Here is a 14136-nt window from a genome sequence, read left to right as displayed (position 1 = left end):
AAGATATGAGGCTACCATATTCATTCACACTATTCATTCTAGCAGCACTTAACTGTCACTCAACAGCTACCCATATCACATTCTCAATTTTCAGCTATTTCTTAATTATTTGATAGAATCGTATTCTTCAAAACATGTGCCTATCTTTTTAAAGTTGAAATTTTAAAACCCCCACTTTGTTCTTTTCATTTTTCTCGTTTCATCTTGGTGCCACCACTTAAAACGGGGATAAAGTATTATTATTATTATTAGAGTGGTTCTTTTTGTAATATAAAATACATTTTATACAATTAAGGATGCAATTAGCCGAGTTGGCAAATTGCCATATTTTTTTTATTTTTTTCTGTTTCAGATTTAAATTTGTGGCAAATTAGTTAAGTCGTTAATTATAAAAAAAATAAATAAAAACATTTTATATAGTCCCACTCAAAATTTAATGACCAAAATACCATTATTTATTTTTTACTCTTTTCCCTTATCTTCTCCATCTTCCTTATCTCCCTTCATTCGTTCTCTCTACTGACGGCCATTTCTATTTTCTCGAATTAATTTCTTTATAAACTCAAAATCCATTTATTGGGAAATTCAAATTCAAGGAAAATAAAAATAAAAAGAAAAAAAAGGAGAAAACAAAATCTGTTTATTTCAGATCGTCATTCTTTTTTTTTTTTGGTTAAGGATGACCTAAATCCATAGTATTTGGATAAATACCAAAGTCTCTTAATAATGGTGCTCTTGTGTGATAATCCCATACCGTACCTTAAATTTTGCTAATCTTGAACTAGAATATTATAAAATGGGTTCGGACAAACAGTCTGGTTTGGTTTTGGGGCATGATACAAGATTTCTTTACTCCCACGATCTCTTCTTCACCAAGTGATTCTCCACCGGCCGGCTCCTCCACATCTTCTACCATTTTCCACCTTGAGTCCACTGTCCTCTGGTGTCTCTCTCTGGCAAAGCCATTATCCTTCACGTCTCCATTTGCGTGGGTGGTTAAGAAAGTGGTTTTTTTTTTCAAATAAAAGAATATACAATATTTAACAAGGGTATTATTGAAATTTAAAAATAATGGAACTGTAAAAAGTTATTTCAGCCGTGCAACTAGCATTTCCCTTATTATTATTATTTTAGGTTCTCTATACGAAACACAATGAACTTTTTGTTACTGAAATGCCATTAGTGGACAATAGACATAGCTGGTTTAAAAAAACATTCATCTTGGAATCATAACGCGTAAAAGAAATACGTGGCCAATGGTCAATCTATTAGATGTGAAATTTTTTTTCCGCAAATTCGATGCGACGATCATCTACCATCTGGTCAGGGTCCACATGTGCGGTGCACCTGTGGTGCTCAACATGCTATCCAATTCCCCCGACAACGAACCTCTTAAAAACCCCGTTAACATCCTCCCTGTCGGAGATCCACCACCGGCGGCTGTGCTCCCCCGTACGGAATACCTGGGTTTCGTGGTGAGCCACGGCTACGGGTTGACCGAAACGGCGGGGCTGGGTGTGTCGTGCGCATGGAAACCAGAGTGGAAGGCCAGGCAAGTGGTGAGGCTAGCGGGTATGACCCGGATCGACGTGTTGGATCCGAACACGGGTAAGAGCATGAAGCGGGACGGGTCAACGTTGGTTGAGATAGTACTGAGAGGACCTGAAAGATCTGATTGGAATGGCGACGTGCATGAAGGACGTGTTGAAATATAAACTTGATTTTTTGGGTTATTATTTTGTGGGCCTTGGTTACTTAGGGTCCAAGTTTTCTTAAAGTCCAAGTTTTAGAAACTTCTTTTAGGACAATTAAAAAGGAATGGTGAAAAATTAGATGATGTTAAGATCATGGAGAAAATTCTTAGATCATTAGATTCAAAGTTTGATCATATTGTTACCATTATCGAAGAAACAAAAGATTTGGAAGCTATGTCATTGGAGCAGCTCTTGGGTTCGTTGCAAGCTTATGAAGAAAAGAAAAAGAAGAAGGAAGGAATAGTGGAACAGTTGTTCAAGACCCGAATTGATTCAACTAAAGAGGAAACCAGCAGCGGTCACAATGATCGAAGCCAACAAGGACGAGGCCGTGTGCGAGGACGTGGCCGCGGGCAAGGACCTGGACGGGGCTGGAAGTTTGGTGATAATCATAACAACAACTTTCAAAGAGGAAGAGGATCAATAAGAGGCCGTGGGAGAGGTTTCTCAGCACCAAGGTATGATAATAAGTCCCATGTAAAGTGTTACAAATGTGGGAAACTCGGTCATTATGCTTCCGAATGTAGAACCCCTAGCTACAATAAAGTTGAATAGAAAGCCAACTATGTCGAAGAAAGAAGTCAAGAAGATGGTACCTTGTTGTTGGCTTACAAAGATAATGAAAGAAGTGAAGACCATACATGGTACTTGGATACCGGTGCAAGCAATCACATGTGCGGAAGGAGAGGCATGTTTGTGGAGCTTGATGAATCCGTGAGAGGCAATGTATCTTTTGGGGATGAATCCAAGGTAGCAGTAAAAGGAAAAGGCAGCATCCTCATTCGGTTAAGGAGCGGAAAGCACCAGTTCATATCAAATGTATATTATGTGCCGAATATGAAGAGCAACATCTTGAGTCTTGGACAACTTTTGGAGCAAAGTTATGATATTCATCTAAGAGACAACCATCTTTGTATAAGGGACAATGCAAGCAACTTAATAGCCAAGGTGCCGATGTCAAGAAATAGAATGTTCATGTTCAACATTCAAAATGATGCTGCCAAGTGTCTCAAGTGTCAGGACCCGCCCAGAATTCCTCCCCGGAACCCTAGACAAGCCCTAATCCCAGGGAAATACCACCGAACCTTCCAACGGAAAATCCGGCAGCACCTCCCCTAAGGGTAGGACTTATCAAAAATTTCCTGCACTGAAAACGCAGTTCTATAATTGTCCCCTTATTCCTCCCAAAATACTACAATTTGATTCCACAAATTTACAGCACTTCAAAATAACAGTAAATCAGTGCATAGATAATAACTACACGTCCAATACAGTATACAGAGCATTATACAAATAAATATGAATTAATACAATGACAGATACGGAAACAATACAAGATGAAGAGGAAAAAGGGAATAAATACTTCTTGGACTTTCGGCAACGAGCTGAGACGTCGGGCTCGCCCCGGACGATCAACGTCTCCCAACCTGAACCTAAGGGAATGGAATTTAAGAGCGTGAGATGCTAATCATCTCAGTAAGTGACCCTATCTACTATACACCTTTATTATTAATAATATACCAAATAAAGGGATTGAATTAATCAATACCGGACAATTAAATAAATAAATAAATAAACAATTGAAGTAATATTTTCTCTCAAAACCCTCACTATTTACTTCATTGGAAAGGTTCCCCTTTTAAAACATTTTCACAAAACCTGATATTCGTACCTCCCGAAAATCAAGGGATCAAACCATTTGACAAACAATAAATAAATAAATACCCCAATATATAATTAAAATGTAATAAATTATAATAAATAATTTTTGAACACGTTTGGGGTTTGAAACTTTATCTGAAAATTACACTTGACGCACCACACCATATACCAGTGATGCCCTCCGATATCCAGCGTCCCGAGCACTGACTGGCGGGGAGATTAAAGAGAGAAACTTGCAAACAGCACTTCGGTGTCCCGACAGTACCGCTGCTGAAACCGTCATCCCGGCCAAGGGAGGGGTGGCTGTGGCCAATATCAAACTTGTCTGCCCACTGTCCAATGGAAACCACGGGAAACATAATACTTGCGCGCTAAACCACATAATACTTGAGCGCTAAACCACGTGTACATACACCAGAACACCAATACTGTATGAGTGCGTCTAAAATAATTATTAAACCAACCGTACCGTTTTCCAAAATTACCGTGGGAAATATATTAAATTTTCACACTTACCATCCCACATAATTTTTATTTAACAAATCGGTACGAAAACATCGATAACAAATAAATCATAATTTTCTCGTAATACGAGGTTCAACAGATAAAATACCGTGGGCATAATTATAAAATTAAACCACCAATTTAACAAATATTTTCATAAAATATTTAAACCAATTATGCCCAAAATAATACTTAAAACCACGTACAACTATTACCGAAATATACTTTGCTCATGCATAATAAATAAATTAAATCACGATAAAATCATAATTAAATTGTACCACATGAGCATAATTTAAATACCAATTAAACACCAATTAAACATAATTAATTGCCCAAAATATTTTTGAAGGTGGGTCACTCACCTGGAGCACGCAATTAAACCATGATCCACCATGGGATCAATTCCACGACTCACCGATGCTCCTAGAACACAATTCACACACAGTCAAATAAATTAATATTTTATTCGGATAAATAATACCCGGTACCCGGGGGGTCAAACACAAACGTTAACCAACATGGTCGAATAATATACCGAATCGAAGCTTGAGTGATGAGGATCACGGATTCGGTCTTACTTTCCGGTGATCGGACCCGAGGTGGCCGGAATCTCACCGGAAAGCTTTCGGGTTTCGACTCCTCAATTCTCCCAAACCGTCGCGAATTGGCGAAAAAGGATGCCGGATTCGGATTCAGAAGGTCGAACACAGTGGACAAGGACCGGCGGTGCGACTGGGTACTCCCCGGAACAGTAACTTCCGGCGAGCCGCCGCGATCACCGGCAACCCTCGCCGGTGGCGGCGCGTGCGGTGGCTGTTGGATGAGATTTTTGGCGGTTTTGTAGATCGAGGGGAGAGGGTTCTAACGGGACCGACGGTGAGGCAAACGGAAGCCGGACGGCTGAGAAATCGGGGTTTGAAGATTTTCGGCCCCTCGCCGGAAAACGCTCCGATCCCGGCGCGTCGGAGGTCCGGTGGCCGTGAAATTTGGTGGGCTGGCCGGAAATGAAGAGTTGGTGAGGGGTGGCTGGCGCGTGTGGCCGGAAAACAACCGGAAAGGGGTCAAACAATGGTGGCCGGCGGTGGAGGGAAAAATCACCGCCGAGCTTCGGCGCCTCGATCTGGGCGCGTCCGGCGATCGTGAAAATTGGAGGTTTGGGTTGCGGGGAACTGGCTTCACCGGTGGCCCACGCGTGTAGCCTTCCGATGACCGGACGGTGGCCAACCGGTGGTGGCCGGTCGTTTCTCTCTTTCCCTCTCTCTCATCTCTCTCTTTCTCTCTCTTCCCCGAAATTTTTGTCAAATAAAAGCCACAGTGGTGACACTGTTCATCCACGTGGACCAATTAGGTGACGACACGTGGCATTTTACTGTTACGGTATCCGGCAAACTTTTTAACCGGATATCCGTTTTAAGCATGCCGCTAGTCTGTGAACTCGTATCGACGAGCACTTCACAACCATGCATGAGTCAAAGCTCATTTCCCCATAAATAAAAAGTCAACTTTGGCACCCCTTGGACAGTTTGGACCTCAACTTGTTTTGCTCATAACTTTCAAACCGTAGCTCTGTTTTCAACGTGCTACTAGTCTATGAACTCATGCCAACATGTACTTTGTAACAGTACCCCAGTCAACCTAGAATTCCAATCGGGTCAAAAAGTCAACTTTTGACCCTTGATCAAAGTCAAAGTCAACGGTCAACGGTCAATCTCGATCAACGTGCAAAAATTCCGGCATGGTTCGGGACGGGGTGCTACAACCTTCCCCCCTTACAAAAATTTCATCCTCGAAATTTCTTACGTCGCTGAAATGCATAAGAATATTGATTGCGGATTTGAGCCCCAAGCTTCCACGTCGCTTCCTCGACTAGATTAATTCACCACGAGACTTTTGATCTGACAGGTATTCGATGTCCTTTCGTAGCAACAACACATGAGTTACGCTGCATTCCGATGTCTGCTTTCCCGAAAATACTAACTTGCATGCCACAAAACCAATTCTTCCAATAACAATCTCGGACCTTGAGCTTAACATCTTTTCCATGCACATCGGCTGAACTCATGTGTCGATTCCTGAGCGGTCTTCAAACTCTCTCGGATGACTTTCATAGTCATTCGTAGGTGCTTGCATCCAATTCAGGTTGGTAGTCGTATGGTGCTCCTCCTTACCTACTTCACTTCAACACTGTGGAGTTCGGCGCTGCCTTCCATATAGGATCTCTTACGAAAACACCTCAATGCTCGCTTGGTAGTTAATATCGTAACGAGTTCTATCGATGCCAATTGCTCAATCCAGCTCCCTTCGACATTGCATAATGCATGGTCTCAGCATAACTTCCAAGTGTGAATTCTGCACTGCACTTGTCAAATGACCTCACCCACTATCACTACCATCACGTCTAATAGTGACTTTAACTTTCCTCTTGTGCAACTTTCCTCCTCATGCCCCCTAATTGAGGATATTCAACTAGGCCACGAGAACACAATCTGCAAGTCTTGGTCATAGTCGAACGCTAACCATAAGGTGCTTCTGAAGCATGCATCCTTAAACCAACAACCAACTCTCCTAACTCGATCAGCAACTCAAAAGGTAAGATTAGAACTTAAGTCTAATTTCCTCAAATACTGGTATCACCAAGTTAAGGTTGAGATTAATTCTCTTATCTTCGATTACCCTCCTAGTACTTACAATTATAAAACCCTTGCTCCTCATTGATTAACCAATAGTCTTAACCTCGACAAACATCAATCTTTCTTTTAACTAAATTCATCAAGGTCATGAATAAAATTTCTCAACATCCAAATACCATTCTTGAAAACCCTAAGTTCCCCCAATTTCAAATAAATTCCATGAATCCACACCTCAAACAATAGGGAATTTAAATCTTAATTCTAGCATCACCACCAATACTATGAACAAATCACTAGATCCTTGACCCATAAAAGTATCCCACACTTCTTAAATTCTAACTACGTCCCAAAAATCATACTCCTTATCCTTGTAAATTATCACCAACAATATCAACCACCTCAAATCGATAAAACACCATCAATACGAACCTTAAATCTCCAAGGAAATAAGATATCAAGATCTTAGCTTCTATAATGAAAATAACCATGCTTAAACATCTAACCACGCCTAAGGAGTCATCCTCATCTCATTAACCTCATCAACCACTAAGTAGAACTTTAGTCGCTATTCGGATCTTGTTTGATTCTCTAAACACTGTTGTACCTTCTCGTTGATAGTTTAAGCACAAAATCCATGTTTACATCTCCCCACCCGACATGGAAATGGGCAAGGATTGAAACTATCTCAACGTTCCTATTCTCCACTTTTACTCGTCGGTGACTTAAATACCTTTATTCGAATCCTTTAACTTACTTTATCGTGCCAAACCACAATGTCATCTAGTGAGCATTCCATACATCTTTGTACCCTTGGGGTGTATCGCATACATCGAATCACATGCTCCCCTTAGGATCTCCTTCTTGAACTCAACGATATCCTACTTTGGATTCTCAATTGGCGATACTTAACCCTTAAGTCGCTTTTGGAAAAACCATAACATAAAACAAATAATGAAATATATTTTTCAAATATACCTAACTTGCATAGGCAATTGTTAAAACTCCACATTGGAACAATAATAAAAACATGATTAAATGCATAAAATCATATCTTAAAATCCATAGCGTAAGATGGAATATGCACGCTCGTAATGGAGGTACGTACGACACCTTCTAACATGCTACGTGGTCCATGATTCCAACTGTCGCCGACACTCTGCTACCAATACAAACCAGGGTGGTTGCCTATATTGGCCGTCCAATCCCCTGGACTCGTAGGCAACATGATTATGGGGCTAGCTCTACATGGACCACATTGGTTCGCCGCCTCCATATGGTGCAGTATAATAGCAAACAATATAGCATACAAATACCTGTACGAACATAAACAAAACAATACTTGAATAAAATACTTTTAATTTCAAATACCACTTTGAAAAGCATTTAATTTTGATAATCGATCGGAAAAATATTTTGACGCCTTGAAATTGATCGACACACATTCATACTCGGCAACGAGTATCGATTATGGATGATGACCTTGCTAAACCGTTGATAGCCGATACACACCTTTAGACAATCATCCTTCTTCTCCATGAACGAAACGGATACCATTCACGATGATAAGCTTGACCTAGTGAAACCTTTATCCACCAAATCTTGCAGCTGAACCTTTCATTCCTTTAACTTTACTGGAGTCACACGGCATGGCGGTACTGAAATAGATCGGTGTCCAAAGCCAAATCAATAATGATTCGATATCCTTTTTACGGTCGTAATCCAGATAACTTGCCGGGAAAATACTTTCAAATTGCTTCCCACTATTAGCGGTTCCAACGCTCCCCATCTTCTTTGGCATCAACCACCTGGGCCATAAACCCTTAACAGCCATTCTCCAATAAATCCTTACAATGACGGCAGAAATTAACCTCCGTAAGACTTCCTAACTCCTCCATGAAGCACCACTTCGGGTAAGCTGAAACACTTAAACTTTACTCCTTTATGCTAGTGGTCCATAAACTTAAGAACCACTCACTCCATATCTAGGACCACTTCGATTCCTAAAAAGATTCATAGAATTAGATCTGCCCCCATTACTTGACCTTCAAAAAGAAAAGGCAATCCTCGACCATTGACTAGGCCATAGGAATTCCCCCGTTAGGATAGGTGATTCTCATTGACACCCTCGAAGATTAGAGTTATTCAAACTCTGGCAACGAATTGCTTTGAGACAAAGGGAAAGAACACTTTAAGACAGGTAAAACGAGAGATTAGACACGGATGGGATGCACAACAATGCACAGTCCCTTAGGAATACTAGAACCTAGAGCTCTGATACCAACTGTCAGGACCCGCCCAGAATTCCTCCCCGGAACCCTAGACAAGCCCTAATCCCAGGGAAATACCACCGAACCTTCCAACGGAAAATCCGGCAGCACCTTCCCTAAGGGTAGGACTTACCAAAAATTTTCTGCACTGAAAACGCACTTCTATAATTGTCCCCTTATTCCTCCCACAATACTACAATTTGATTCCACAAATTTACAGCACTTCAAAATAACAGTAAATCAGTGCATAGATAATAACTACACGTCCAATACAGTATACAGAGCATTATACAAATAAATATAAATTAATACAATGACAGATACGGAAACAATACAAGATGAAGAGGGAAAAGGGAACAAATACTTGCGCGCTAAACCACATGTACATACACCAGAACACCAATACTGTATGAGTGCGTCTAAAATAATTATTAAACCAACCGTACCGTTTTCCAAAATTACCTTGGGAAATATATTAAATTTTCACACTTACCATCCCACATATTTTTATTTAACAAATCGGTACGAAAACATCGATAACAAAGAAACCATAATTTTCTCGTAATACGAGGTTCAACATATAAAATACCATGGGCATAATTATAAAATTAAACCACCAATTTAACAAATATTTTCATAAAATATTTAAACCAATTATGCCCAAAATAATACTTAAAACCACGTACGACTATTACCGAAATATACTTTGCTCATGCATAATAAATAAATTAAATCACGATAAAATCATAATTAAATTGTACCACATGAGCATAATTTAAATACCAATTAAACACCAATTAAACATAATTAATTGCCCAAAATATTTTTGAAGGTGGGTCACTCACCTGGAGCACACAATTAAACCATGATCCACCATGGGATCAATTCCACGACTCACCGATGCTCCTAGAACACAATTCACACACAGTCAAATAAATTAATATTTTATTCGGGTAAATAATACCCGGTACCCGGGGGGTCAAACACAAACGTTAACCAACATGGTCGAATAATATACCGAATCGAAGCTTGAGTGATGAGGATCACGGATTCGGTCTTACTTTCCGGTGATCGGACCCGAGGTGGCCGGAAAGCTTTCGGGTTTCGACTCCTCAATTCTCCCAAACCATCGCGAATTGGTGAAAAAGGATGCCGGATTCGGATTCAGGAGGTCGAACACAGTGGACAAGGACCGGCGGTGCGACTGGGTACTTGCCGGAATAGTAACTTCCGGCGAGCCGCCGTGGTCACCGGCAACCGTCGCCGGCGGCGGCGCGTGCGGTGGCCGTTGGCTGAGATTTTTGGCGGTTTTGTAGATCAAGGGGAGAGGGTTCCAACGGGACCGACGGTGAGGTAAACGGAGGCCGGAAGGCGGAGAAATCGGGGTTTGAAGATTTTCGGCCCCTCGCCGGAAAACGCTCCGATCCCGGCGCGTCGGAGGTCTGGTGGCTGTGAAATTTGGTGGGCTGGCCGGAAATGAGGAGGTGGTGAGGGTTGGCTGGCGCGTGTGGCCGGAAAACAGCCGGAAAGGGGTCAAACAGCGGTGGCCAGCGGTGGAGGGAAAAATCGCCGCCGAACTTCGGCGCCTCGATCCGGGCTTGTCCGGCGGTCGTGAAAATTGGAGGTTTGGGTCACGGGGAACTGGGCTTCACCAGTGGCCGGCGTGTGTAGCCCTCCGGTGGCCGGATGGTGGCCAACCGGTGGTGGCCGGTAGTTTCTCTCTTTCTCTTCTCTCTCTCTTCTCTCTCTTTCTCTCTCTTCCCCGAGATTTTTGTCAAATAAAAGCCACAGTGGTGACACTGTTCATCCACGTGGACCAATTATATTAAAATATTACTGTATCCGGCAAACTTTATGCGTCCATAACTTTTAACCGGATGTCCGTTTTAAGCGTGCCGCTAGTCTGTGAACTCGTGTCGACGAGCACTTCACAACCATGCATGAGTTAAAGCTCATTTCCCCATAAATAAAAAGTCAACTCCGGCACCCCTTGGATAGTTTGGACCTCAACTTGTTTTGCTCATAACTTTCAAACCGTAGCTCCTTTTTCAACGTGCTACTAGTCTACGAACTCGTGCCAACGTGTACTTCATAACGGTACCTCAGTCAACCTAGAATTCCAATCGGGTCAAAAAGTCAACTTTTGACCCTTGATCAAAGTCAAAGTCAACGATCAACGGTCAACCTTGATCAACGTGCAAAAATTCTGACATGGTTCGGGACGGGGTGTTACATCAAGGCATGCTACAAAGATGGGTCTTGGCTTTGGCATCTTAGATTTGGGCATTTAAATTTTGGAGGTCTAGAGTTGCTGTCCAAAAGGGAGATGGTGAGAGAATTACCTTGCATTCATAATCCGGATCAAGTTTGTGAAGGGTGCTTACTTGGAAAGCAATTTAAAAAAAGTTTTCCCAAAGAGACAACTTCAAGAGCTCGAAAGCCGCTGGAACTTATACATGCTGATGTGTGCGGTCCGATGAAGCCTAGTTCACTTGGTAAGAGTTACTATTTCCTTCTTTTCATTGATGATTTTTCGAGAAAGACATGGGTATATTTTTTGAAAGAAAAATCAGAGGTATTTGAGAATTTTAAGAAGTTTAAGGCTCTTGTTGAGAAAGAAAGTGGCTGTTTGGTTAAAGCTATGAGATCTGATCGAGGAGGAGAGTTCACATCAAATGAATTCCAGAAATATTGTGAAGAACATGGAATTCGAAGGTTTTTAACAGTACCAAGATCCCCCCAATAGAACGGTGTGGTATAACGGAAGAATAGAACAATCCTAGATATGGCAAGAAGCATGCTTAAAAGCAAGAGATTACCGAAGGAGTTTTGGGCAAAGGCGGTTGCATGTGCTGTCTACCTATCTAACCGATCTCCAACAAGAAGTGTGTGGGGAAAAACACTTCAAGAAGCTTGGAGTGGAAGGAAGCCCGGTATTTCACACCTAAGAGTGTTTGGAAGCATAGCTCATGCCCATGTACCTGATGAGAAAAGAAGCAAATTGGATGACAAAAGTCAGAAGTATGTCTTCATTGGCTATGACATAAACTCCAAAGGGTACAAACTCTACAATCCTAAGAGTAGGAAAATAATAATCGGCTGGGATGTTATATTTAATGAAGAAGAATAATGGAATTGGGAATCACATGATGAAAGCTACAATTTTCTCCCATATCTTGAAGAGGAAGAAGCGGAACAGCCAGGTATGGAGCCAATAAGAGAGGAGCCGATCACCCCACCAGCTTCACCAACAGCAGGTTTTCAAGAAGGCGGAAATTCAAGTGAAAGGGCCCCACGGTGTAGGAGTTTACAAGAGATATATGAGGTAATCAAAAACCAGGATGATCTTACTTTGTTTTGTTTATTTGCTGATTGTGAACCCGTGAACTTCCAAGAGGCAATGAAGGACAAAAATTGGAAGAATGCCATGGATGAGGAGATAAAAGCAATCAAGAAGAACAAAACTTGGGAACCAGCTTTACTTACACAAAAATCCAAGGCTATTGGTGTGAAGTGGGTGTATAAAGCCAAGAAGAATGCTAAAGGTGAGGTTGAAAGGTATAAGGCAAGGTTGGTAGCGAAAGGCTATAGTCAAAGGGCTGGTATAGACTATGATGAAGTTTTTGCACCTGTTGCACGACTAGAAATGGTAAGGTTAATCATCTCATTGGCAGCTCAACACAATTGGAAAATACATCAAATGGATGTAAAGTCTGCGTTCTTAAATGGAGTTCTTGAAGAAGAAGTTTACATCGAACAACCACAAGGATATGAAATCAAGGGACAAGAAGATAAAGTCTTAAGGTTGAAGAAAGCACATTATGGGTTGAAGCAAGCACCAAGAGCTTGGAATGCTAGAATTGACAAGTATCTCCAAGAAAGGAATTTTATCAAGTGTCCATATGAGCATGCACTTTACATTAAAATTAAAAGAGATGATATATTGATTGTGTGCTTGTATGTAGATGACTTAATTTTCACGGGCAGCAATCCAAGTATGTTTGTCGAGTTTAAGGAGGAGATGACGAGGGAGTTTGAGATGACCAATATTGGGCTCATGTCTTACTATCTCGGCATTGAAGTAAAGCAAGGAGGTGAAGGCATATTAATTACTCAAGAAGGGTATGCTAAGGAGGTACTTAAGAAGTTTAAAATGGATGATGCAAATCCGGTTGGTACACCAATGGAATGTGGAGTCAAGTTAACAAAGCATGAGGAAGGAGAAAAGGTGGATCCAACATTTTTTAAGAGCTTGGTTGGAAGTTTAAGATACTTGACATGTACAAGGCCGGATATTCTTTATGCTGTAGGAGTTATAAGTCGATACATGGAGAATCCAATAACAACTCACTTGAAGGCAGCAAGAAGGATTCTTCGTTATCTAAAAGGTACAATAAGTTTTGGTTTGTATTATTCAACTTCCGATGATTACAAGCTTGTTGGATATAGTGATAGTGATTGGGGTGGATATATAGATGATCGTAAAAGCACAAGTGGCTTTGTTTTATTTGGGAAATACGGTGTTTACATGGATGTTAAAGAAGCAGCAAATTGTTACTCTTTCAACATGTGAAGCGGAGTATGTAGCTGTCACCTCTTGTGTTTGTCATGCAATTTGGCTTTGAAACTTGTTAAGGAGGTTGGGCTGTCCACAAGAAGAACCAACCAAGATTTACGTGGATAACAAATCAGCAATAGCCCTTGCTAAGAATCCTGTTTTTCATGATCGAAGCAAACATATTGATACGCGTTATCATTATATTAGAGAATGCATTATCAAAGGAGATGTACAGCTAGAGTATGTGAAGACTCATGATCAAGTAACCGATATTTTTACCAAGCCTCTCAAGCATGAAGTCTTTGTTAAATTGAGAAGTCTAATAGGAATAACTAATCAAGTTTAAGGGGGAGTGTTGAAATATAAACTTGATTTTTTGGGTTATTATTTTGTGGGCCTTGGTTACTTACGGTCCAAGTTTTCTTAAAGTCCAAGTTTTAGAAACTTCTTTTAGGGTAATTTTATGATGTTTTATGTAGGTAGGGTTAAGTATTAGTATAAATAGTGTTATGTTTTTTGCTTTGGTATGCTGTAAGCCACAAAAGCAGAGAATCATTCAATAAACCAGCAGCTGCAGTTTTCTTTCCTTCCTTCGGGTTTTGCTCGTTGTTTTGCTGTTCTGTTTTGTTTTTTTTGCTGTTCTGTTTTGGTGTTTAAGGAGAAGCTTCCAAAGACCTCCACCGGAAAGATCCAGAAGTTTATTCTAAGAGAAACCGCAAAATCCATGGGCTCCGCCGAAACCAGACGGAGTTGGATAT

At 41.0% G+C, this 14136-nt stretch overlaps 2 protein-coding genes across 2 annotated transcripts; both read left to right on the top strand.

Moving 5' to 3' along the window:
• Positions 1-1334: 1334 nt before the first annotated feature.
• On the top strand, positions 1335-1715 carry LOC132799088 (probable acyl-activating enzyme 5, peroxisomal). The gene has a single exon (XM_016038035.3). It carries the CDS (start codon positions 1335-1337, stop codon positions 1713-1715), a length of 381 nt encoding a protein of 126 aa, XP_015893521.3.
• A 132-nt stretch (positions 1716-1847) lies between these two features.
• On the top strand, positions 1848-13393 carry LOC107427651 (retrovirus-related Pol polyprotein from transposon TNT 1-94). Its single transcript, XM_060811243.1, is given in 3 exon segments — positions 1848-2212; positions 11196-11262; positions 11264-13393. Coding segments are annotated over 3 exon segments (2562 nt in total).
• The last annotated feature ends 743 nt before the right edge of the window (positions 13394-14136 follow it).

The sequence above is a fragment of the Ziziphus jujuba genome, chromosome 9 (genome assembly GCF_031755915.1).
Source record: "Ziziphus jujuba cultivar Dongzao chromosome 9, ASM3175591v1".
Classification (NCBI taxonomy): domain Eukaryota; kingdom Viridiplantae; phylum Streptophyta; class Magnoliopsida; order Rosales; family Rhamnaceae; genus Ziziphus; species Ziziphus jujuba.
This window is presented reverse-complemented; position numbering and strand designations above follow the sequence as displayed.